This window comes from Bubalus bubalis, chromosome 3 (assembly GCF_019923935.1).
Source record: "Bubalus bubalis isolate 160015118507 breed Murrah chromosome 3, NDDB_SH_1, whole genome shotgun sequence".
In the NCBI taxonomy this organism is placed as follows: Eukaryota; Metazoa; Chordata; class Mammalia; order Artiodactyla; family Bovidae; genus Bubalus; species Bubalus bubalis.
Window position 1 is genome coordinate 32430958 of NC_059159.1, and position 24067 is coordinate 32455024.

Consider the following 24067-nt stretch of genomic DNA (forward strand, 5'->3'; position numbering starts at 1 on the left):
ATTAGGTAACATTCCCCTTGGAATGGTAATTGGTTTACAGGGAACATGTGAAGTTGACTCTGCCAAGACTACAATTCATGGGCTTCAATTAGTATAAAAAGAGTTTCTAAGCAGAAGGGCTTTCCATTGACAGTTAATCAGGGTCCACAAAGATAGTGATGAATAGAATAGATGTTTAGTCCTAAGGACTTGTGGCAAATCCTACAAAAGTCTCATTTTTCAACTAACTTCAGCATATATGTAAATTTAAATAACCCATCTTAACCTCCAATCGTAGCAAATGTGGTCATTCTGTTTCTTAGAATGGCTGAGTTTAATAAATTTCAAGCAATAAAATTTTAGTCGTGAGTATAGACTTTTGCTACATAAAGTGGGAGATTAGAAGCTTAATCACCAAGTGTTCTAAGCCCTTAGTTCTAAATGCGGGAGGGCTTGACCCTCCCTGTACTGCTTGCTCACCTGTTTTCTACACTCCACCTCCGACAGAGTCAAATAGTCTCCTGAGGGAAACATCATCTTTCACAGAACTTACGAAGTCAGTAAACTTACAAACGACTTCCTCAAACTTCTGGGAAGACTCACAAAACATCCTTTCTCCTCTTCATTGGCTCTTTCTTATTATTACCAATTTTAAAACAATCCAGGGTACTTATTCAAAAGAATAGTTTCACAATGAAAGGAAAATTTGTCATTAGGATATCGCCATTTCCCCCCAAATACTTAGCTGTGCAGTGTTAATCAAAGCAATCAATAGTAATGTAGTTTCTACTATTGACTTCAAGGATAACAATCAGCTCTGGAACATGAAATTTTCTAAATAAGCATCTTGTTGCTATGCAAACATTCTCAGGGAAAACAATTTTTTAAAGCCACTGAATCTTTTCAGAGCTACGGAAAGTACAAAAGGCAAAGGTACAGAAGCTCAGCGCTCCCAGGAGTTGTCTTCAGCCGCCAAGAATTCTCCAGACGTGGCTGAAAATACACTGCAGCACGTGGTGGGGAAAAGAGCTAGAGTGCTCCTGTGTGAAATTATCTGCCAGATTCCCAACTGCTCTCACTTTGATTGGCATAGGATTCTATTATGTGTTTTATGAGGAAAATCCCTATGCCCTGGGGTCTTAAAATTCTCATAGAAATAAAAAAATCAAAATGCGGACACATGGAGGTAAATTTAACACTCACAAAACCATATCTCAAAAGCTTTGTTTCGAGCAAATCTCCTGCTCCCCCCCATCCAAAGAAAAACTGGTTTTATAAAGCAAGGCAAATTATATTTTAAAGAAGTATGTTTACAAGTTAGCTCATTTCAGTCACTGAGATATCAAACTTGCTCATAAATCACATAAACATATCTACAAGTACAAAATCATTATCTCCAAACGATAAATGATGAACTAATCAATCTTCTAAATGTAGGAGCTCTACATCGGAAAAAAGTCTTTTCCCCTGATGTAGTCTTACATTCAGACTTTAGAAAAATTCAATAATTCAACAGTGTTAAAAAGTAATATTAACACTGTTGTCTCAAATAATACCTTTATTTATCTTAAGATAAATAAGATAATATATATTCTTGTATATATTTAAAAAACCAAATAAAGGCAGAAATTATAATTGATCAAAGATCATGAGGTATAACGTGGATTTTTATTGAATTTCTATAAAAATCTGGTTCCAAAATTAAATATGCAATCTCACACGTGTGTGTGTGTGTTATAAACCTACACACACATCACCAATAAAACTTCACTAACTTTTAACAGGCAATTGTAATAAACTACTGGAATAGTGATATAGCAATATAAAAAAAAAAAACAAAAACTATGTGTAAGTCAAACAATGGGGAAAAATTAATCCTTCAGAGCTTCCATTAGTCATCAGAACCATCTTACAATACGTCTTTCTGATTTGTGATGGAGAATTGAATATTGAAGCAGCATTCACACTTAGTGGACTTTTAACAAAATGAACTTGTGTTCTCTGTACTCCATTCCCTCCTCCAACTACTGTCTGCTATATAATTATTTTTAATGAATTAAATTATAGTTTTTCCGATCATTTGAAACACCTTCAGAATGAAACTGGAGATTCTGGCACTAGAGTATACCCTAATAAGTAAGAAAGTGCTGCTTTGGTGATTTCAAGCCCTTCATTTGCAAAGAAATGAGTGGCTACTTTTAACATACAGTTAATGGCTATGTTCCAGAGCAAACTGAAAGACTGATTCTCTGCAAACATTACCAAACTCCACTTATAAATTTTAAGTTACACAGATCACAAGACCAGTCTTGGGTAAAAGTGTTAACAGATGTCAACAACTGAAAACTTACCCTAAAACACAGGTACCAACTGTACAAAAACAAGAGCCGTCAACTTAGAGCTGGCCTCCGCACCACCATTCCAGCTCCCACCCTCCCTTTCCTCGAGACATCCTCTGAGGTCCGAGCCCGCACAGAGAGCTCTGCCTGACGCCACGGCAGGACAGGCCACTGTAGGACCTCTGAGCCATGGTCTCCAACAGCAGCCCTCATGCTGGTTCTCTCTCCTGACAGAACAGTGGGAGCAAAGGTGCCCGGGACACAGCAGCTTCTATGCACTAAGAAGAGCCTGCCAGGGGCAGGGACCTGTTCTATTCACTTCTGCCCCAATAATCTCCATCACTGGATGGAACCTCAGTGTCCAACATGTGCTCTGTGAATGAATACACAAAACTGTGCATGCGTGCACGCTAATGTCATTTCAGTCATGTCCAACTCTTTGTGACCCCATGGACTATAGCCCACCAGGCTCCTCTGTCCATGGGATTTCTCAGGCAGAATACTGGAGTGGGTTGCCACTTCCTTCTCCAGTGGATTTTCCCGATCCAGGGATCAAACCTGGGTCTCCTATGGCTCCTGCACTGCAAGGTGGATTCTTTACCACGGAGCCACTGGGGAATTTCAAAAGCCAGAAAACTGAAAGGAGACCTCCCAAACAAAGATGGAGAAATAAAAAGGGAGAGCGCAGTCAGTGTGAAGAAGTGGTGAAAGCAACCAAAGGTGGGCATATACACACTTCCCAGTTGGGTTCTGTCGCAACAGTAAAGTGTGCAACACCTCAAACCTGGTATTTCCACAGCAAACGGAAAGAGACAGCACCGCACCATTTAGACAGTCTGAAGGCATCTTACCTAAAGAGCTTTACAGTCGCTGTATACATGATTTAAACTTAATACAATCAATATCTCTCATATTGTGGACTATTCTCTATAGTCCACCAAAGGACTAAGAGAAAAAAACAACAGTGTAAATGCAATTCTAAATTTTTTAAATGGCAACATTTTTCTTAAGTTAGATTTTATGTCCATACATAAATAAATATTTTTAAATTACATTAAATATCAGAACAATGTTTTATGTTAAAATATAAAAACTGTTGCAATAAATGTGTCATATACATTTAAAACTTAGCATAAATTAGAAGCTGTAACTTCATTACATGGAAGTATGTATCATATGTGTAGGTTCCCTATAAGCAGGAAATCAGGTACCATTTTTAGTTTAAGGTAAGACAAGGATGACAATATGGACCAATTAAAAAATATCTATCCTAGGGTCTAGCATACTCTATTACTCATTATAGATTTATATCACGGGAAAACCACTCAAGAAATAAATTTTTGTTAACTACTTTTCCAAGGAAGTCATAATGTTCAACCAATGGAAATTAAGTATGTTGCTTCCATTGACTTCCCTGATAGCTCAGTTGGTAAAGAATCCACCTGCAATGCAGGAGAACCCAGTTCAATTCCTGGGTTGGGAAGATCCACTGGGAAAGGTTAGGCTATCCACTCCAGCTAGTAAAGAATATGCCCACAATGTGGGAGACCTGGGTTCAATTCCTGGGTTGGGAAGATCCCCTGGAGAAGGGAAAGGCTACCCACTCCAGTATTCTGGCCTGGAGAATTCCTTGGACTGTATGGTCCACGGGGTCACAAAGATTTGGACATGACTGAGTGACTTTCACTCACTCACTTCCATCAGAAAGTTTTAAAACAGCAGAAATGTTTTCTCCAGGTTAAACTATTTCGTTTGAACTAACTTAAAAATGATACATATCAGAGGATCTAAAATGTCCAGCATGGTGACTATAGCTAGCAACACAGTATTATATACTTGAAAGCTGCTAAGAGAGTAAATGTTAAAGGTCCTCACTCTTGGTTATGTGAGGTGATGGAGGTGTGAACTAACCCTACTGTGGTAATCATTTCACAATATGTAAGAGCATCAGACCATCATGCATGTACCTTAAACTCACACAGTGACATGTATCAATTACGTCTCACAAAGCTGGAGGAAAGAGAACAGTATATATAAAAAAGTGGCCATGGAGTTCCCTGGTTGCCCAGTTGCCCACACTTTCACTGCCAGGTCCTGGGTTCAATCCGGGAACTGATTCAATTAGGGAACTGATATCCTGGCAAATGGCATAGCCAAAAAGTAAAAAAAAAAGCACGATTGTTATTCTTCTCCACTCTATGAAACAACAAGCAGAAGATGAACACATTGTATTTTGGGATATATTTGTGGTAACTAAAGAACAGTCTTCTTGAATTGGGACTTTTTTATATTGCATTTTATACAAATGACATCTAAGTTTAAAATTTATTTGTTTTAGCTTTAGAAATTTTGCTTTCCTATAGAAAACCTATTCGGTAGTCTATGAAGACTGGTGCTCTAATATACAACCCTGGTCTATTTTGAGGGGAGTGGAAAGGAGAAAGAAAAAAAGCTTTGTTTTTAAAGAAAAAAATTTAAAATTCATTAAATGCATGCTTTAAAATAAGTCAACTTTAAAGCATGAAGTCTCAGAGTACAGTTATACTATATACTTTTTTGCACTCCAATCGTAAAAGTGAACTTTCTTCAACTTGTGATTTAAATTGGCTAAGTCCAAATATCTATATACATCTTTCTATACAACTATATACTATGAATGTATATCTTTCTAAATCTAGTATATCTGTCTATGTCTATATCTATATACCTCTTTCTATACTTACATACATTTGAATACCTACATATGTTTCTCCTAGGTCAATCCAAGTGAAAGCAAGAACAATTTACAATCAAGAATGTAACACAGATTTTTTTTTTTTTTTTTAATTTGGGAAACTAATGAAAAATGGAAGCTCCTTCAAAGTAAAACTGCTATGGTTGGTTAGTTGAAACAATAGTGGACACATTCCCAATACCAAGATGGATATGAAAAAAGTAAGTAGCATAATATCATAAAACTTGTAGCTTACTTTGTGCCTTTTCACAGAAGTTTATCTGAAAGCCTAAAGTAAAAGAGATAAGTTCCAGTTCATTTACTGCAAATCAAACAAACCAAAATTAGAACATGACATTGCATTTTTATATTACAATCAAGAACAGTTCAAAGCACATAACCTCCACCATCACAGAGATAACTATAACACATGGGCTTTCTTTAAAAACTCAGCTCTTTCTGATGTAGATGTACTTTTATAATTATATGGAACTGAAATCAAGTTCAAATTATAAGAGTTACATTGTCTTTACCCTTACTTTTCGCATCTATTCAATAAAAAGAATAGCTATTAGCCCTTAGAAGTTAATAGTAACTTTTAAGACAGTTTTGTCGATTTTTTCAATCTACAAGTTCAGAACATATCACATTTTATTAACTCAAATTACAAACTCGAAACTATTTGACTACTACCCCTGATTCGAAAGCTTTGGTAGTTGATAAATTGTAAAAGCTAAACACGCATAGCAACATTCTGCCAATGAGCTAACATCAAATGATAAGACAGTGAACTACTAAAGAGGTGCTGAAATTCTCTAAAGTAGGCCTGAAAAAAGACCATGCCCCTAGAAATGATAAGTAGCACTATAGGAGCTATAGGAAGAAAACCTGTAAATTCTCCTTAGATACATGAACATATTTCCAAATTCAATTAGGTCTGGTTATACCTTCCACATACATTTGAAAGTGAAAGTGAAAGTGAGGTAGCTCAGTCGTGTCGGACTCTCTGTGACCCCGTGGATTGTAGCCTACTAGGTTCTTCCCTCCATGGGATTCTCCAGGCAAGAATACTGGAGTGGGTTGCCATTTCCTTCTCCAGGGGATCTTCCCAGCTCAGGGATCGAACCCGCATCTCCCGCATTGCAGGCAGACGCTTTAACCTCTGAGCCACCGGGGATTCCCCCCACATACATTTATATAGATAGATGTAATTCTGTAAAATGCACCCAAATGAGCTGTTCAAAACAAAAGCCTTCCAAAATACAAATGAATATGTATTCATTTGCCCTCAGTCTATTAGGTGAATTTCCAGTTTTCTTAGTGGTCTACCTATACCTCTGTTTTTTATTGCTTTGGGGAACAAAATGGAGAAATCAAATTTAGAATGAGTTTTGCTCAAATGCATTTATACAAATTCAATCAAAATTTGTAGGAAAAAGAGCCAGGACAAAAAAAAGGATTATCTCTCCTATCCAGCTATCAAAATTCTTAGGATTTTAAGTTATAGGACTTCCCTGATAGCACAGTGGATAGGAGATGGCCTGCCAATGCAGGAGACATGGGTTTGATCCCTGGTCCAGGAAGACCCCACATGCACTAGAGCAACTAAGCCCATGCACCATAATTACTGAGCCCCTTGTACTTTAGGGCCGCATGCCATAACTGCTGAAGCCCACACATCTTGCTGCTGCCACTGCTGCTAAGTCACTTCAGTCGTGTCCAACTCTATGCGACCCCATAGACGGAAGCCCACCAGGCTCCCCCATCCCTGGGACTCTCCAGGCAAAAACACTGGAGTGGGTTGCCATTTCCTTCTCCAATGCATGAAAGTGAAAAGTGAAAGGAAAGTCGCTCAGTCGTGTCCGACTCTTAGCAACCCCATGGACTGCAGCCCACCAGGCTCCTCCATCCATGGGATTTTCCAGGCAAGAGTACTGGAGTGGGGTGCCATTGCCTTTTCCGCCACACATCTTAAAAGTCTAGAAACACTCTTCAAGGAGCGGTGGGGGGGAGGGGGGGTGCCACGGGGAGGATTCTGTGGGTGTTATGAACCTAAGCAACTAAAAGCCAGCCAGCATCCACCAGGCACAAGTCAGGAGAAATGGGAGCTGGCAGCGGGCGTTCTGGAAGCAACTGTGGAAAAGGAACACGGAGGAGCTCAGAGGCCCGTCTCCCACCCTCACCACTGGAAGAGGGAGGGGGAAATTCACCTGCAGACTGGAGAGGAAGCTGGTAAAACACTGAAACAATTCGATAGTTACTATTCTCTTGTTAGCTCTAAATACAGTCAGTAGTTGCTACTAGGTAGCAAAAATGAAAGGGGAGAGAAGAGGTGAACTGAACAGCAATATGAATGGGGAAAGGAGCAGGAAAAATAAATCTGAAAGGTATGTGAAGAAGAATGAGAAGGATTTGTATGGTTGTAGTAAAAATAAGTCACAGAGTAAAAGTATATGCTATATGCTAAGTCACTTCAGTCGTGTCCGACTCTGTGCGACCCCATAGACGGCAGCCCAACAGGCTCCCCTGTCCCTGGGATTCTCCAGGCAAGAACACTGGAGTGGGTTGCCATTTCCTTCTCCAATGCATGAAAGTGAAAAGAGAAAGTGAAGTCGCTCAGCTGTGTCCGACCCTCAGCGACCCCATGGACTGCAGCCCTCCAGGCTCCTCCATCCATGGGATTTTCCAGGCAAGAGTACTGGAGTGGGGTGCCATTGCCTTTAATAGGAAAAAATTTAAGGCATATGTAACTGGGAATGTTAGAAATGTCACCAATTACTCTCCGAACACATTAGAAGTTAAGCCTTTTAAATGCTAAAAAGTTCTCAAAACTTGGAAGTTCTATAATCAGTACAGAATCCATGCATGTAACTAAAAACAGAGCGGGTAAAATTCTCGAAGCAAAACTACAGACTAACCTGCTGCTGCTGCTGCTAAGTCGCTTCAGTCGTGTCCGACTCTGCGACCCCAAAGACGGCAGCCCACCAGGCTCCCCCGTCCCTGGGATTCTCCAGGCAAGAACACTGGAGTGGGTTGCCATTTCCTTCTCCAATGCATGAAAGTGAAAAGTGCAAGTGAAGTCGCTCAGTCGTGTCCGACTCTTAGCGACCCCATGGACTGCAGCCCACCAGGCTCCCCCATCCATGGGATTTTCCAGGCAAGAGTACTGGAGTGGGGACAGACTAACCTAGTTATGGATTAAGTGACCAGGTGAACAGACTCTAAGGACTCATACTTACTTCCCTGTCTGCATTATTCTTCATTCAGAAAAGATCTGCTAACTGACCTGGGGTTCACGGGCAAGCATGGGCTAGAGAAACTGGAACAGAACGACTTGTCTTTTCCTTGAAATTCCATGTCATCTTACCGATGAAGTCAGAAAAAAAGTTATTAGTACATCTTTCTAGACCTCTAAGACTACACATACACACATGCATGTATACATATACAACACTTACACACACACACACACACACATATGTAGAGAGAGAGAACCTATATATAGAAAGATTATATAAATATGGAGAAGAACCCGCCAAGGTCAGAGAACTGGTGCTTACAGTACAGTACAGATGAGGGAAAGTTTATGATGTTCAAAGGGCAGGGCGGGGCCAAGGGAGCCACCACCAACCTTGTAAAAGAGAAAGATGGTGAGAAAGAAATGGGGGGGAAAACTTCCAAAATCCTCAACTTAAGCAAGTTTGTGATTGTTGTAATTATCCCATTAATATTCATTCACATATATTCAATTTTTGAGGTCTCACTTGCTCACAAATTACATCTAAATTCTGTCTTTCCATGCACATACTCTGAGCCCTGCATCTCCGAGAGTAGTGCGTAGCAGCTGAACCCACTGCTAGTAACAGGTTAAATTTTCAAAATCTTAGGTGCTGCACTCTTTAACTTAGTATCTGTACCCAGGGCCTTAGTTTTACTTGATCTCCTGCTTCAAATTTGAGTCCTTTTCATTTTATCTGGCCCCAACCAAATTTCTTTTCACCAAATCTCAGACATCCAATGATAAAACACAGAGTTACACAGGGCAGGATGCTAGCAAGCCCACAAAAGAAATAAAGGTGGAGGAGGGGGTTTCCTCTCCTTTTTCTCAGCAGGCTTCTCCCGCATGTTCCCCTCATTCTCAACCTCTAGCCCCAATCCTGAGAAGCCCTTAACTGGCCATAACTGGAAACCTACAATTTACTGTACTTACCAGATAAAGTGAGCTTGTCTGCAACACTTTAAAAGGCTGCTTAGGATGTGTGTGAGTGTACATTAAAACCAAAGGCATAACGGTGTTTAAGAAAGTAGAAAACAAAATAAAGAATGTCACACCCAGGTTCTAGTTCCAACTGTGAAACTCAAACAAGTCATCTCACTTGAGCCCAGTTTCCTTATTTATATATACGATTAACAATAACATCAAGAGATCTCAGAATTTGAAGCAGCATGCCCACATGTAAAGCTGCTTGTCAAATGGCCCTCATGGGGCACAGCAACCATCCCCCTTCTCTTCATCTGGGCGGGGGTACAATGGGGCGGGGGGTGGGGAGGGGTCTAAGTAGTTGCCCACCTCCTCAGAAGCACCTTATGGTTTCCAGACACCCTGGATTCTAGAAATGCTGAAAAGGGATGATGACTACAGTACAAAGCCCACCTGACATAAAGACAATCACAGCTGCCTGCTTCCTGGGTCAGGCCACAGACCAAGCACCCAAACCCTCCTTCTACACAGCGGAAGATGCCAGCAGCGGGTCTCCTTACAACTCCAACCTCAGAATTCTGGCGCATGCCTTCAACTGTAAAGTCACTCACAGTACACGATGGCAGCTCTAACATCTAAGCACCTATCTAAGCCTATCCAGACCTTTTATTTGCAATGTACTTAGACAGAGTTCCACAGATTTCCTGCTGGGTTACTTCCTTGAGTTTTCCTGACTTCACCTTTCTCAAATTGCAAAGGAACCCACCTTAATAGAGTAACTCCAGGTTATCTGCATCATTCAGAACTAGTCACTCACAATTAACATTCAGGATCTTGTCAGTCCCCATATGCCCAGTTCCTTTCCTCCCTGTGGCTGGTGACTACCTTACTGACTCCGATTTTATAACTAAGCGCTGAAATACCATCTCACCTCATGCTAGGAAGCCTAGGAAAGAAGAACAAAGGCTGCCTGTCACCAGGTCGATTAAAACCCACTTTCACCAGGGCAAGTCCCTCAGTATAAATGTCTATTCCCTGATCTAAGAAAGGGGACCATACTCACCTACCCTTAAAGAGAGCTTATGAGCATCAACTTAAGTAAAGACGGTGGAAAAAGAGCTGTGATAACTATTAGTTTCCCTTCTTGACTTTAAATCTGAATTATACTTCCTCAGATTGTATTGTGTGGGCTGTCCAGATCTCCAAGTGATAGAGGTCCATCTGAATTATGTGCAATGGAGTTGATCTGATTTCCAGACCCCTAAAAATAAGAAAAACTCTATGGCCCAAGTCAATTCAAGCTTCTCAAATGAGGTAACAGAAACAGAACAGGAAAAGAGAAATTTACAAAAAAAGAAACATGACTTAAAATACAGGGTTCTCTAATACATCACTTTAAACACGTGTCAATATACAGTCTGATAAGGGACATTAAGGAAAACATGAGAAAATAAGTATCTTGAAAGCATTATGTTTTTCTACTTTCTTAAATTTAATACTAGGGTTACTCTCCTTTTTAAGGAACATAGAGAAACACATCACGTGCTTTGAGGGGGCACCAATTTCCTGAGCTGAGTTTTATTTTTCAGGTCATGTCAAATAAACGGTGAGAGAAAGTGTGTTCCAACACACTAGGAAAGGCAAGCCACTCCAAAGTTTGGAACCTTATCCCTGTGCACCATTCAGTGTTTTTAAATTAGGATTGAGGCACACTCCTCTGGTAAATGGTAAAGACAGACAGTCAAATAGAATCACAATTAGGGCATTTCATACTAATTTTGTATATGCAAATATTACTGGGAGAAAAAAGTATACTGATTCAAATTTTCACTTTTCCTCAACAGATATGTTTCATTACACTTGTAAGTTTTGTGTGTGTGTTTGTGTTTTCTTTCTGTAAAATTTTTAACGAGGTATAATTGACATAACGTTCTATTAGTTTCCAGTATACAACTAGATTCGATGTTTGTACAAATTGAGAAATGATCACCACACAATAAGTCAAATTAACATTCATCATCATACATAAAAAAACTTTCCTGTGATGAGAACTTCTTAGATCTACTCTGTAAGCAACTTTCAAATATGCAATACAATATTATTAACTATGGTTGCTATGCTGTGCGTTATTTTGTATATTTTTTAAAAGCAGAATCAAGTTATCTTTTTACTTAAATTGACATTTGTAAAATGTTCAGCTGAGGGTAAATGGGTAAGGAATGGGCTAGTCTATAAGTTTTCTGTTATACATACATACATGTTATACATGTATTATACATGTTATAAGAGACTCAAAAAAAGAAAAATTGCCTAGATAAGCACATTAACAGAATCAGAGGCACCTATAACATATAATTTATAACCACTTCCTGTAACAAGTACTTTACAGATGTCTCTGTTTTTCACACACACTTACAGATTCTAACTATTCTAACCATTTTTTAAAAACTGACATTTCTCAGCTACCCAAGTAAAGTTTAAGATGTTTTATTTTTCCCTGCTTTAAGTTTTCCATAATAAATTTCTCATTTTTTAAAATGTATTCATTTTTAAGGGGCTACTAACTACTTAACAAACCATGTTTAATAACAATCCTTATATACGTATGTGTGCGTGCATGCTAAGTCGCTTCAATCGTGTCCAGCTCTTCATGACCCTATGGGCCACCAGCCTCCTCTGTCCATGGGATTCTCCAGGCAAGAATACTGGAGTGGGTTGTCATGCCCTTTTCCAGGGGATCTTCCCGACCCAGGGATAGAACCTGGGTCTCTTAGCCTCCTGCACTGGCAGATGGGTTCTCTACCACTAGTGCCACCTGGGAAGGCCCTTTATATACATGTAGAGATTTTATAATTTTCAAAGCACTTTCATAAGCATTAATCTAATAATGTGATTCTCACAACAGGCCTGTAAGTATTATCCCTACTTTAACAAATGAGAAAACAGATGAGTTCAGAAAAGGCTGGTAATTTTGCCAAGGTCGCAGAGCTTGTACATGGCAGAGCAGTTACCTGAACTCAGGAAGAATACTCATCGAGAACATTCTGAACAGAAATGCTCAATAATGAAAAATGGAAATAAACAGTTCACAGAAAAGGGTAGAACCCAATGATAATGAAGCTAAAGAAACTCCACGATGAGGGGTTAGGAACTCATCTGCTAATAATGAAAGAGACAATTAATTAGACCATAATAAGAGCATTGTTGCTATTAACAATGATAATGCCTAATATCACTGATATGCCTAATATGTATTGATCACATACTTAACTGTATGTCAGGCCCACGCTGTATCTGCATTCTAGAAGTTCCTGTAAAGTAAGCTGTATTCCTACTTTCTAATGGAGAGACTGACACTTGGAAAGGTTAAGTATCTTGCCCAAGATCACAGAATTCGTAAATCCTGATGAAGAGATTCAAATCCAGGACTCCAGAGCTCTGGCTTAACTTAAGCATTATATTAAAAAACAGTAATTCTCAACTGAGACCACTCCTGGGTCACAAACCTCAGACCATAAAAAAGTGTGCAGAGTGATCCAGTGTCCAGCACAATGCTCATCACACAGATCGACCGCGACGTCTGTTAGATGATGTATATTCCACGTGGCCCCTCAACTGAACCCCATTACTGGAATGAGCACAGTCATTAACAACTCCAGAGAGACAGTACTTTAGGGTGGCAACTGACCATGTTTGGGGGTGGGTGAGGGAAGGAGTGGCATTTACCAAACAACCAAGGATCACAAGTTTGACCTAAAGCCAAAGATCTGGTAGGTGAAGGTGGGGAGGTGAGGCTCTAACATCACAAGACAAGTGAAGATCCTACCCAGCTGCTTAAGCCCATGGTTTGTAACCCGGGTTGCACGAGAGACCATCCTGAGAGCTTCAAGTGCTTCTCTTCATTCTGAGTAATCGAGATCGGTTCAAGAAGATATAACCAACAGGTTCCTGAATCAATCAAGGCTACACACAGCAGTGACAAAAGAAAATTCATCAGGAGTTCAAAGAGAAGTCTTAAAGTCCTCCCTCTCCCTTTTAAACTGGGTTCTGCTTACTAGGGGCTTCCCCAGTGGCTCAGCAGTAAAGAATCTGCTTGCACTGCAGGAGACTTGGGTTCAATCCCTGGGTTGGGAAGATCCCCTGGAGAAGGAAAATGGCAACCCACTCCAGGATCTTGCCTGGGAAATCCCATGGACAGAGAAGCCTGGCCGGCTACAGTTCATGGGGTTGCAGAGTCAGACACAACTGAATGACTAAACAACAACAAAACTGCATATTAGAAAGGTCAGCTGACTGGGTATAAAAACCCAGGGGTTGGGAGGAGGAGAATGGAGAGCATCAGAGTAACCCCTAACCATGATGCCTTTCTCTGAGTTCCTAGAATACTTCAGGCTCTTTTCCACTTTTTGGAATCTTCACATGTATGGTTCTCTTTGCCTAGAACCCTCTTCTTTATCACAAGAATCATCTTACCAGACAGGTCCTCTAAGACCACCTTATCAAAGCAGACTGCCCCCTCCCCTATCAAATTCTACCCCAGCCTGTTACTTTCATTACCCTTTTCTCAATTAGCAATTTTTCTTATTTATCTGCACAGTCTTCCCTCCCCAATCCTACCTGAAGAATAAGCTCCATCAAGAATGAGGCTTTCTGATTCACTCTTTCCTATAAACAGCACTATGAGCTGGAGCACTATGCCCGGCACTAAACAGATGCTCAATAAATATTTTTTGGAAAATAAATGTCTACAGCTTTTTCAAACTATCAGCCTCCCTATCCTCAGCCCCCTCCCCCCAAACTTGCATATTTATAAGCTCATTAAGTCACTCGTTTTGGATATGCAATACAATCTAAAGTTGTCATTTTACTGTTTCATTTCACCACCACCAACGGAAAGATCAGGAAATGCATCCTGTATTCATCTGTATACTGTGCAACACAGTGGCATCCAGGAACTAATTCCAACTAATCATCTGAGGACCTGCACAGAAAGTGTCCTCTCTGTTCCTTACCTATATCCCAGGTGGAGGGGGACAGGGAGGTAAAAATGACAAAAATCCCCCCGTCTCCGCTTCCTGAATCACACTCGCATAAACCCGAAAGACTCAATAAATATCAAACCTAACTAGACACACGGCCTAAGACAGATCTTAGAGCCCTTTAGGTAAATGTTCATCCAAGAGTAACCATGGCCACACTGACCATGAAGGGTAACCCCGCTGATTCTGTTAGCTATTGAAGAAGGCAAGTAGTTTGCGAAAGTTGTCAGGAGATTTCCGAGATTCCCTATTTTTGAAAATAATGTAACTGCTCAAAATTCCCCAGTAAACTCAAGGAAACGGTCCCTGATGGGCTGGGGCCTAGTATTTTTTAACAACACCGCCAGTCAAGGGCTACAGAGAGCTCACAGGCGTTCCCGGTGGGGCAAGTCACTGATGAGGAGGGCAGCTCCAGGTGCGCAGCCCCCACGCAGACCCACTCTTGACCCCAGCCTTTCGAGGTCCCGGATCTCTCCCTTTAAACCCAATTCCCAGTTTTAATTTATTTGGTCCGCATGCAACGCTAGCACAGAAACCCCCGGCCCGAAACAAATCGCCGCTCCCGGGCCAAGGGCTGTCTCGTTACCTCTCACAGGTGGCACAGGCCGGAGTCACCCCCCGCCCAGTCCGGCGCGCGGAAACCCTGCAAAAGTTTGCAAACCGAGGGTCCAGAGGGCCCGCGCGAAGCGCAGAGGTCAGCGCGGCTGCCGGGCTCGGCGGCGCCCGCGGGACCAAGATGGCCCTGCGCGGGCCCCACGGCGGCGGGGAGAGGGCCGGGGCGCCGCCGCCGCCCTCAGCGGCCGGGACCGCAGGCCAGGCCCGGGCGCCTCCAGCCGCCGCCCGGCCGCGCGTTCCCGGAAAGGCGGGCGGGGCGCGCCAGGTAAGCGGGGCCGCGGCGGGGCGGCCGCGGGGGCGGGTCGGACTCTAGGTGGGCCCGGCGGCCGGCGGCGGGGCGAGCCCCGGGCCGCGCGGGCGCGGGTGGAGGCCGCGGCCCGCCGCCGGGAGCCAGGCCGAGCCCGGGAAGGCCGGGGAGGAGGGAGGCTGGCCGGGGCGGGCGGCGCGACCGCTTCCTCAGCCGGGTCCGGGGGCGTCCGCAGCGCGGAGACAGGCCGCGACGACGCGGACGGCAGAGCCGGGGGGGCCGGGGTCTCGGCGCCGCCGCCTTCCTTACCCTGCATGCTGCTGACGGCCGGGTGGCCGGGCGCCGGGGACCCCGCGGGGCCCGGGGTGCCGCTGCCGCCCCCGGAGCCGCCGCCGCCGCCGCCGCCGCCGCCGCTGGGGCTCGGAGCCGCCATTGTTGGGAGTGAGGAGCCGAGCGGCGCCGCGGCGGCTGCAATGCAGCAAGCTCGGCCTCTCGCACGGCCGAGGGGCGGGGCCAGCGCCGCCTTGGTCCCGCCTTCGGGCACGCCCCCTGGCACGCCTCCGCCCGCGCCTGACGCCGAGCCGCACCAGATGCGGAGCCGCAGAGCCGCTCAGGTCGCGGGTGCCCGGCCCAAGAGACCGGCAGAGGTCCTGATCCGGGGCTGCTGGCCCGCTGAGGGGCCTACAGCGGTCTGAGAGTGTGTGCATCTGGGGGATAAAAGGGTACATAGTTTTAATCATTCCCACAGAGGTCTGTGACCCCGAAAGTTCAAGAAGCCTGTTGTTGAAATCTCAGAATTTAAAATCAGAATCTTAAAACTGAAACCGGGTCACGGAGGTCGTGCTTCTTGTCCAGTCTCTGACATGGCACTTCCAGAAGGGAGTTGACTTGAGCTATGGAGCTCCTGTTAGGCCCTGCCTGTCACCCCAACCCTCTACACTGCCAAGGAAGATCCTAGAGAATGCTACTGAAAGTACTACCAATGGACCCACCCCAAGATCAAATCACAATCTATATTTTAATAATATCCCCAGGTGATCTGCATGCACATTAAATTTGAAAGCAGTACCGTCAGCACCCAAGCTTCCTGGCCTCCCAAAATGTGTGTGTGCGTGTGCGCTCAATCCTGTCTGATTCTTTGTGATCCCAAGGACTGTAGTCTGCCAGGCTCCTCTGTCCATGGGATTTCCCAGGCAAGAATACTGGAGCGGGTTGCCATTTCCTTCTCCAGGGGATCTTCCCGACCCAGGGATGGAACCCATGTCTCTCAAGTCTGCTGCATTGGCAGGCAGGTTCTTTATCACTAGCACCACCTCATCATCTGTATCACCATCTGGCTTCCCAGGTGGCTCAGTGGTAAAGAATCTGCCTGTCAATGCAGGAGACACAAGAGACAAGAGGTCAGTCCCTGGCTTGGGAAGATCGCCTGGAGGAGGAAATGGCAACCTACTCCAGGATTCTTTGCTGGAAAATCCCATGGACAGAGGAGTCTGGCGGGCTCAAGTCCACGGGGTCGCAGAGTCAGGTACAACTGAGCAACTGAGCTCACACATCACCACGTTCCCCTAAATACACACTGGGTTCTCTCCCTCACCTCCTCTACACCTTATAAGACCAGCTATAGAAATATGTAATTTATATATTAATTATATAAGATGGTAACCTCATAGAACAAAATCAGGTTTCTTCCAATGCTTGGCACAGACTGATTTTAGGAAGGTAGCAGCTAAAAAGAAAGAAAGAAAAAGTCCCTTATGAGACTAGGGGCTTGTGGACCAACAGAAATGTAATTGTGATGGTAAGGTATGGATCTCTGGGCAGAGGTATGTCTTGCCTATACATAGAATGACCAGCTATACAACATACCAGGTAATCTGAACCATGGAGCCAGATGATTCCTGCCCTTTGGAAGTATTGAGCAATCTGTACCAGGACATCCTTCCAGCAGACCTTATCTGTGCTGGAACTTCCTCCTAGCATATTGGTAATCCGTCCCCCATCAACAGAAACCTGCCTTCTTGCTCTGAAAACCACTCTCAGCCATCATCTTGATTGCACACAGTGGGTACAGATAGGGCTTGTGGTTTAGTTATCCAGTGGTCTCCAACTCTTTTGCGACATCATGGACTGTAGCCTGCCAGGCTTCCCTATCAATAGGATTCCCCAGGCAAGAATATTGGAGTGGATTGCTATTTCCTCCTCCAGGGGATCTTCCTGACTCAGGGATTGAACCTGCATCTCCTGCACTGCCAGGCAGATTCTTTACCACCGAGCCACCTGGGAAACCCCAGAGATAGGGCGTAGGGAAAGTTGCTGCTGCTGCTGCTAAGTCACTTCAGTCGTGTCTGACTCTGTGCGACCCCATAGACGGCAGCCCACCAGGCTCCCCCGTCCCTGGGATTCTCCAGGCAAGAACACTGGAGTGGGTTGCCATTTCCTTCTCCAGTGCATGAAAGTGAAAAGTGAAAGTGAAGTCGCTCAGTCGTGTCCGACTCTTTGTGACCCCATTGACTACAGCCTACCAGATTCCTCCGTCCATGGGATTTTCCAGGCAAGAGTACTGGAGTGGGGTGCCATTGCCTTCTCCGTAGGGAAAGTTAAGTGAAGGCAAATAGAAGGTGAGAACAGGTGGGTGTGCCTAAGTGGAGAGCCTCACATTTCCAGCCCTCCAGAGCTCTCCTCCAAGGGCCTGGCAGATGGAGCAGTATCTCCAATTCCAGGTCACTATAAACATTGCCAAATTCCCATCTGGGAATCAGTATATACCAGCTTGCTCTTGTAAGTCCTGGGAAATCCTAATCAGAAGCTAGATGGAAAGTCCCCCATCCAGGCTGTTTAGCCCAGAGTGAAGGTTAAATACTCTATTGGCATCCTTGGCATGGTGCTGATGGGAAGAGAAGCAACAAAGGGCAGAGAAGAGGACACGCTGAAGCTCCCTAAACTCTCTTCTTTGGGGGTACAGATTCGAAGATGGCTTTCTTTTCTTTGGGGTTTATATTTTAGTACTCGAGAGGTTAGTATCAAAAATCAAATGAAATTCATCTTTCAAAACATCAACAAAACTTGCCAACAATTAGCAAAAAATGCTAATGGAAAAAAAAAAATAGGAATCCCGTCCCACCTCCACCCTTGTGCTAATTTTGCATTTCCATTGACTTGGCCTGTTTAACACACACGGGGAAGGCATCAACAGCCTCCTAGTTTCCTGGCACACAATCCAAATGTCATCATCAGACTCCAGATGAAGGGTTACTGACACCAAACAGTTCTATTTGAGCAATTTTCTAACACTGTATTCCAGTACCTGCCAGTAGGTTTCACAACCAGTCCCTGTGGTCTAAATGTCACTGCTGTGTATGTTATCTCATTTTTTCACTTGCAATTCCTTGGGTCTTGGAATGGTACCAAGAAATGGCTTGGAGGACTTCTCATCTCCCTACCCCAATAAGTACCGCAAGCATCTCTCCCCTGTTCTTTGCTGTGCACCACTGATAATACTTACAGTCGTATGTAAAGCATTACTAGCCCCCTTTTCCGATTATACATATTTCTCTAATAGAAACTTAAGAAAAACATTGACCTCATACAATTTAATGAACTTGAATATGAAAAATATATGTAACAAATAAACCTAGAGGAAAACATTCAAACTAGGAAATTCATTCAAGAAAGTTGAATTAAAAGAGTAAGTATATTGTGGAATATAAACTGATACAAATAAACTTATTTACAAGACAGAAATAGACTCACAGACATAAACATTTATGGTCACCAAAGTGGAAAGAGGGTGGGGGAGCGATCAATTAGCAGGTGCAAACTAGTGTATACAGAATGGACAAACAAAAAGGCCCTATGTACATATAGCGGGGAAGGCAATGGCACCCCACTCCAGTACTCTTGCCTGGAAAATCCCATGGATGGAGGAGCCTGGTAGGCTGCAGTCCATGGGGTCTCGAAGAGTCAGACACGACTGAGTGACTTCACTTTCACTTTTCACTTTCATGCATTGGAGAAAGAAATGACAACCCACTCCAGTGTTCTTGCCTGGAGAATCCCAGGGACAGCAGAGCCTGGTGGGCTGCCATCTATGGGGTCGCACAGAGTCGGACATGACTGAAGCGACTTAGCAGCAGCAGCAGCAGCATGTACATATAGACACAAGCTCCCATTAGTTTGAAGAAAGGTTGCCTTAACCTGAACTCAGTTATTTGTTGAAAATCATTCTCTCCCTGATCTTGTCTTAGCTCTTAGATAAAGATGGCCACTGATAGCTCATAAAACATAGGTACATTCCAATATCAATTTTGAGTTGTAAGACTTTCACATAATACTGCATCAAAATCTGTTATAAAGAGCTAAAATTTCATAAAGAACTAGAATTTTACCACTTCTTATCTGTTTTATTCATCTTTCCTTTCTCCACGTAAGTTGCTGGGCAGCAGGATTTGGAGAAAGTCTATTGATAATAAACCTTTGGTAGCTTATGAATTGTGAATATTATGAATGTAATATCTAAATGAAAAGTAATATGTAGCTAAATTGAGAATGATAGCTGTCCTTTTGTTATTGTAATAAGCATTCTTTTATAAGTAACAAAATATTACTGTATGTTTATATTCTTGTAAGCAGCTTCATTTAAAAATTAATCAGAAACAAATTAAGTCTGAAAAGTCTGTCTTATAAAGAGACACGTCTTTTTCCTTCCATGTTCTATTTTACTTACACAGAATGTTTCTTTTTTTCACCCTGTTGAACAGAAAACAAAGGTACCAAGTTTCTGTTCTCTGCTCAGATGCTACTTGAATAGCAATGAATTTCAAGGTACACAGATGATAAATCCTGTAAGAATTTATCCAGTGAACATTTCTTACTAGATCAATAGAGTAAAATTTTTGATAGAATATCTCTACTTAACAGTCTTTATTGGTTCACTTCAAGTCTGAAAAAAAGGTTTTGTTAAGCCACCCTCCCATTTCTCTCTGGTGATTGTAACCTATTCTTGACAGGTACTACTCTAGAGCTCTCACCCTGATTTTGGTGTTTTATGCCTTATTAAATCCAAGCCACAAGTGCAGTCAAATAAAAGGGAATAGTCTTTCAATCATTTCAATCCTAAAGGGAATCAACCCTGAATGTTCATTGGAAGGACTGACACTGAAGCTAGAGCTCCAATACTTTGGCCACCTGATGCGAAGAGCCGACTCACTGAAAAGACCCCGATGCTGAGAAAGACTGAAGGCAAAAGGAGAAGGGGACAACAGAGGATGAGATGTTAGATGCTTAGTATCACCAACTCAATGGACATGAATTTGAGCAAACTCCAGGAAATAGCGGAGGACAGAAGAACCAGTCCATAGGGTCTCAAAGAGTTGGGCACAACGAGTGAACAACAACAAACCACTCTCTCCTGATGTTACATATATAAACCATATTTTAGCAAATCTTTCTTCCCTACCATCTCATGAGTCTGTGTGTTAGAATTCAAGATCTATTTTTAGACAGTTTGGTATAGTTCAGTGGTTTTCAGGAAGCAAAATTAAAGGATTTCTTGTTTCTTTCCCTCTCAGGCATGCTGGATCAAGGAGACATGATCTTAAAAGCTCAGGAGTGTATGACTACACAGAGATGGGTAGCAGCTGGTGATGCACAGGATGCTCCAGGGACTTCGGGGGGACCCTCATCATTGCTTCATCAGCTCCAAATGATGTCACTTAGAGTAAAAAAAGAATGTAAAAGGCATTTGTATTCAAAATGAGAATTTCAAAACTTGTGCTGGCCAAATGAAATACATGCTTCCAGCTCCTGGTTTGGAGGGTCCATAGCAGCATAAGAGGCAAGAAGGGATCATGGGTAAAATCCTGCAAGCTTTAATGAATACACTGTATGCCTGATTCTTGGTGACCACGCTTCTTCCAAGATAAGGTTATGCTCTATGCCTTTGGTTATGTGCTACTTCTTTTGCACCTCTCCGTGGGCAGCCTGAATCTCTCTTTAATGGCCCTCCAAGTCTTCCTAAAATAGACTACTGCTGCCAATTAATTTTCTCTGTGTTCTCCTAACACCACATCATGAATAGACTGTACTCTGGAAAGTAGCTTTTTGTGTGTTTTCTTTTAAACCCCAATGTCTGGTTCATCCCAAACCTTTTCTCTCCATGTGTTCCCTGACGTTCAGACCCCTCGTTCTAATTAGCAGTGACAGATGACTCACCCATCTTGCTGGCTCCCTAGAGGAAGAAAAGAAACGCTTGCTTCTTTTATTGATCTCAAGCCCTTCAAGAGTCACCTCATGCTCCTGGAAGCTTCCGTTAGAGAGAGGAAAGTTCAATCTGAAAACCCCAGTGCAGACAGAAGCTTGGCTTGGGCAGTGGTCCAGCCTCCCTCGCATCCAACAGCAGGGACAGATGGGCCTCCCACTGCTCCATGATGGTGGGTTTTCAGGAACCCTGGCCATCAAGAAGAGTGAAATGTCACAGATTCAACAAGGGCAGGGACTGGCTGTCCAAAGCTGGCAGGGTCATCAGCTCAGCAAGGGATCAGGCAACCTGAACTGAAGGAGGCCCATCGGGGTCAGAAGTGACCATGTGGAAAGTGGAAGTCAGTAACGAGGGTTAAGGTGAGGCACCTAAAAGACCAAAGAAGGAGAGTTCTGGATGGTAGAATGTTTGAGGGGGTCTGAGGCCTCTCCGTCAATCTCTCCAAAATTGCTAACCAGATAGAACCTTCCAAGCTTTAAAGGTCCCCTGGTCAGTTAATGGGATAAAGAATCATCTCTGCATCATACAAGCAAACTAAGTCAGAAAGAGAACAAATACCTCATGATATCACTAACTTGCGGAATCTAAAATACAGCACAAATCAACACATGTGGTGAAACAGAAACAGACTCCCAGACATAGGGAACAAACTTGTGGTTGCCAAGGGGGAGGAAGGTTGGGGAGGGATGGATTGGGAGTCTGGGATTAGCAGATGCCAACTAGTATATATTGGATGGATAAACAAAGTCCTGCTGTTACAGCACAAGGCACTATGTCCAACATCCTGTGATAAACCAGAATGGAAAAGAATATGAGAAAGAATGTATGTGTATGTATAACAATCACTCTGCTGTACAGCAGAAATTAACACAATGTTGTAGATCAACTATATTTCAATAAAATTGAAAAAACCCACAAAAAAATGATCTATACAGTTCAGAAGCTTTCCAAATCTGTACCTAAAGGCAGGAGTTCTTTTCCTGGCATCAACAAAAGATAGATTGACGTTACGGAGACTCTTGATGACGTCGAGACCCTGGCATTCAGTGAAATTTAGGCTGTGTGGTTGAAATCCTATCCAGAACATGAAGGTAATTTTCAGTGATGTGTAACATCATACAGTATCCTACCAGGTACTTTACAGAGTTGTTTAGTAGCCACATTTCATCAAAAATTGCTTAATTAGCAGATGGCATTGAAAAATGAATATGTTCTGCCAATGATGTACTTTTTCTATTTGGAAGGTTTGTAACGTTTCTTTGTTTCATTTATGAAAACCATAAAAACTAAGTTCTGGGGGGAAAAAAAAAAACACAACAACTAACTAAAGTTAGAACCAGACCTGAAAAAAATCTCTGTGTAACTAGAGTATTAAATCAAGATTTGCTCACATAATGAGGCCTATCAAATCTCATTTTAAATGGGAACTTTATTCAATAAGTAAAATAAATATTTTGAAATATTACTTCTTCATTCTTATATCTGTCTTTCTTAACTGTTACATTCACATGTTTTATTATATAGAATATGTAGGCAAAATAATACATGTATGTTACTTACTAATAAATACACATACAACTAGTGGCTCTCTAACCTCAAAATAGTTTTACTGGTGAAGAGTGCTTGATCTAAAAAGTGTAGTGACCACCATTCTAAACCAGGGTTTCTGAGATGTGGCTACACATCAGACTCATAAAGAGGGCACGTTAAGCCAGATTTATTGCCTTCTCTGATCAGATGCTCTTGAGAAGTGGGGCCTGGAAATACAATTTTTTACAAACTGCCAAGATGATGCTTTTGGCAGTGGTCTAAGGAGAAGCATTACAATACACAATTGATAATCTATAATTTTAAGCATAATAATAAATAATTGTTTCTTGACTCATACTTCAACAAACTAACTGACCTAGTTAGCTGCCAAAACTTTGGGCAGGAATGAAGATCCTATATCACAAGGAGCAAGTTGCCAGTTTATAAAGAAATTATTAAACTGCCAAGTGTCACTTCCTTATCAAGAACCAATTACCAGAGTAAGAGTTTTCAACCTGAAATTCATGAGTTCCAAGAATGCACTTCAGGGTTCTGTGAACTCCCTGAATTTGTGTGCAAAATTTTCTGTGTAGAGATGTATGTATATTTTCCTTGGGGACGGATTTATACCTTCCATCAGATTCAAGAGGGCTCTGTGACCCAACTAAAGCTTCCAAATTACTGTTACGTTTCTTGGATGTTGATCAGCTAAAAACTAACATGTTGATGATAGAAATCTATCATCCTCCCTTTCCAAACCAGCTCACCTCTTGACTTTCTTAGAAGCAAAGCACCTTGGCGTTGGGAGTAACACCCTAGGCAAGTGTCACTCTACATCTCTGACAAATTGCTACCACGCTCTGCCCAGGAAGTAAAAAAACAGCATTGTTATACAAGTCAACTTCAGAAACTCCCACATGGGTTAAGCTGAAATAGTAGTTTTCACACAGTGGATTTCACTCAGGCCCTGGGACCTAAAAAAACACACAGGATGACTGAGTGGTAGAGTGCAGGATGACCTGGAAATGGACAGTTGTTATCCTAGTTAGAAATGACTTGGAAGGAGGTAGGGGTAGAGGATGGAGAGGGGAAAGGTGTCGGAGAGATGAACAAGGCGGTAAAATCCTAGGACTTGGAGATTATTGTCA

General features: G+C 42.7%; 1 protein-coding gene and 1 long non-coding RNA gene across 10 annotated transcripts in view; one reads left to right on the forward strand and one right to left on the reverse strand.

The window, feature by feature from the left end:
* MAP2K4 (mitogen-activated protein kinase kinase 4) overlaps window positions 1-15697 on the reverse strand; it is a 104859-nt gene extending 89162 nt beyond the window's left edge. For 5 of the 9 annotated variants that reach the window (XM_045164835.1, XM_044939255.2, XM_044939253.2 and 2 more), the window contains exons 1-2: window positions 15443-15697; window positions 5288-5353 (exon numbers count right to left, since the gene is read on the reverse strand). In XM_045164835.1, the coding sequence (XP_045020770.1) occupies window positions 5288-5353; window positions 15443-15566 (190 nt within the window). In that variant the 5' untranslated portion in view covers window positions 15567-15697. The remainder of the gene's footprint in view (window positions 1-5287; window positions 5354-15442) is intronic. The other 4 variants (XM_025280533.3, XM_025280531.3, XM_025280534.3 and 1 more) reach the window with 4 other exon arrangements.
* LOC123332640 lies at window positions 15017-22854 on the forward strand. Its single transcript, XR_006549570.1, has 2 exons — window positions 15017-15151; window positions 20701-22854. It is a non-coding gene; the product is annotated as an uncharacterized LOC123332640 (long non-coding RNA).
* Window positions 22855-24067: the final 1213 nt, after the last annotated feature.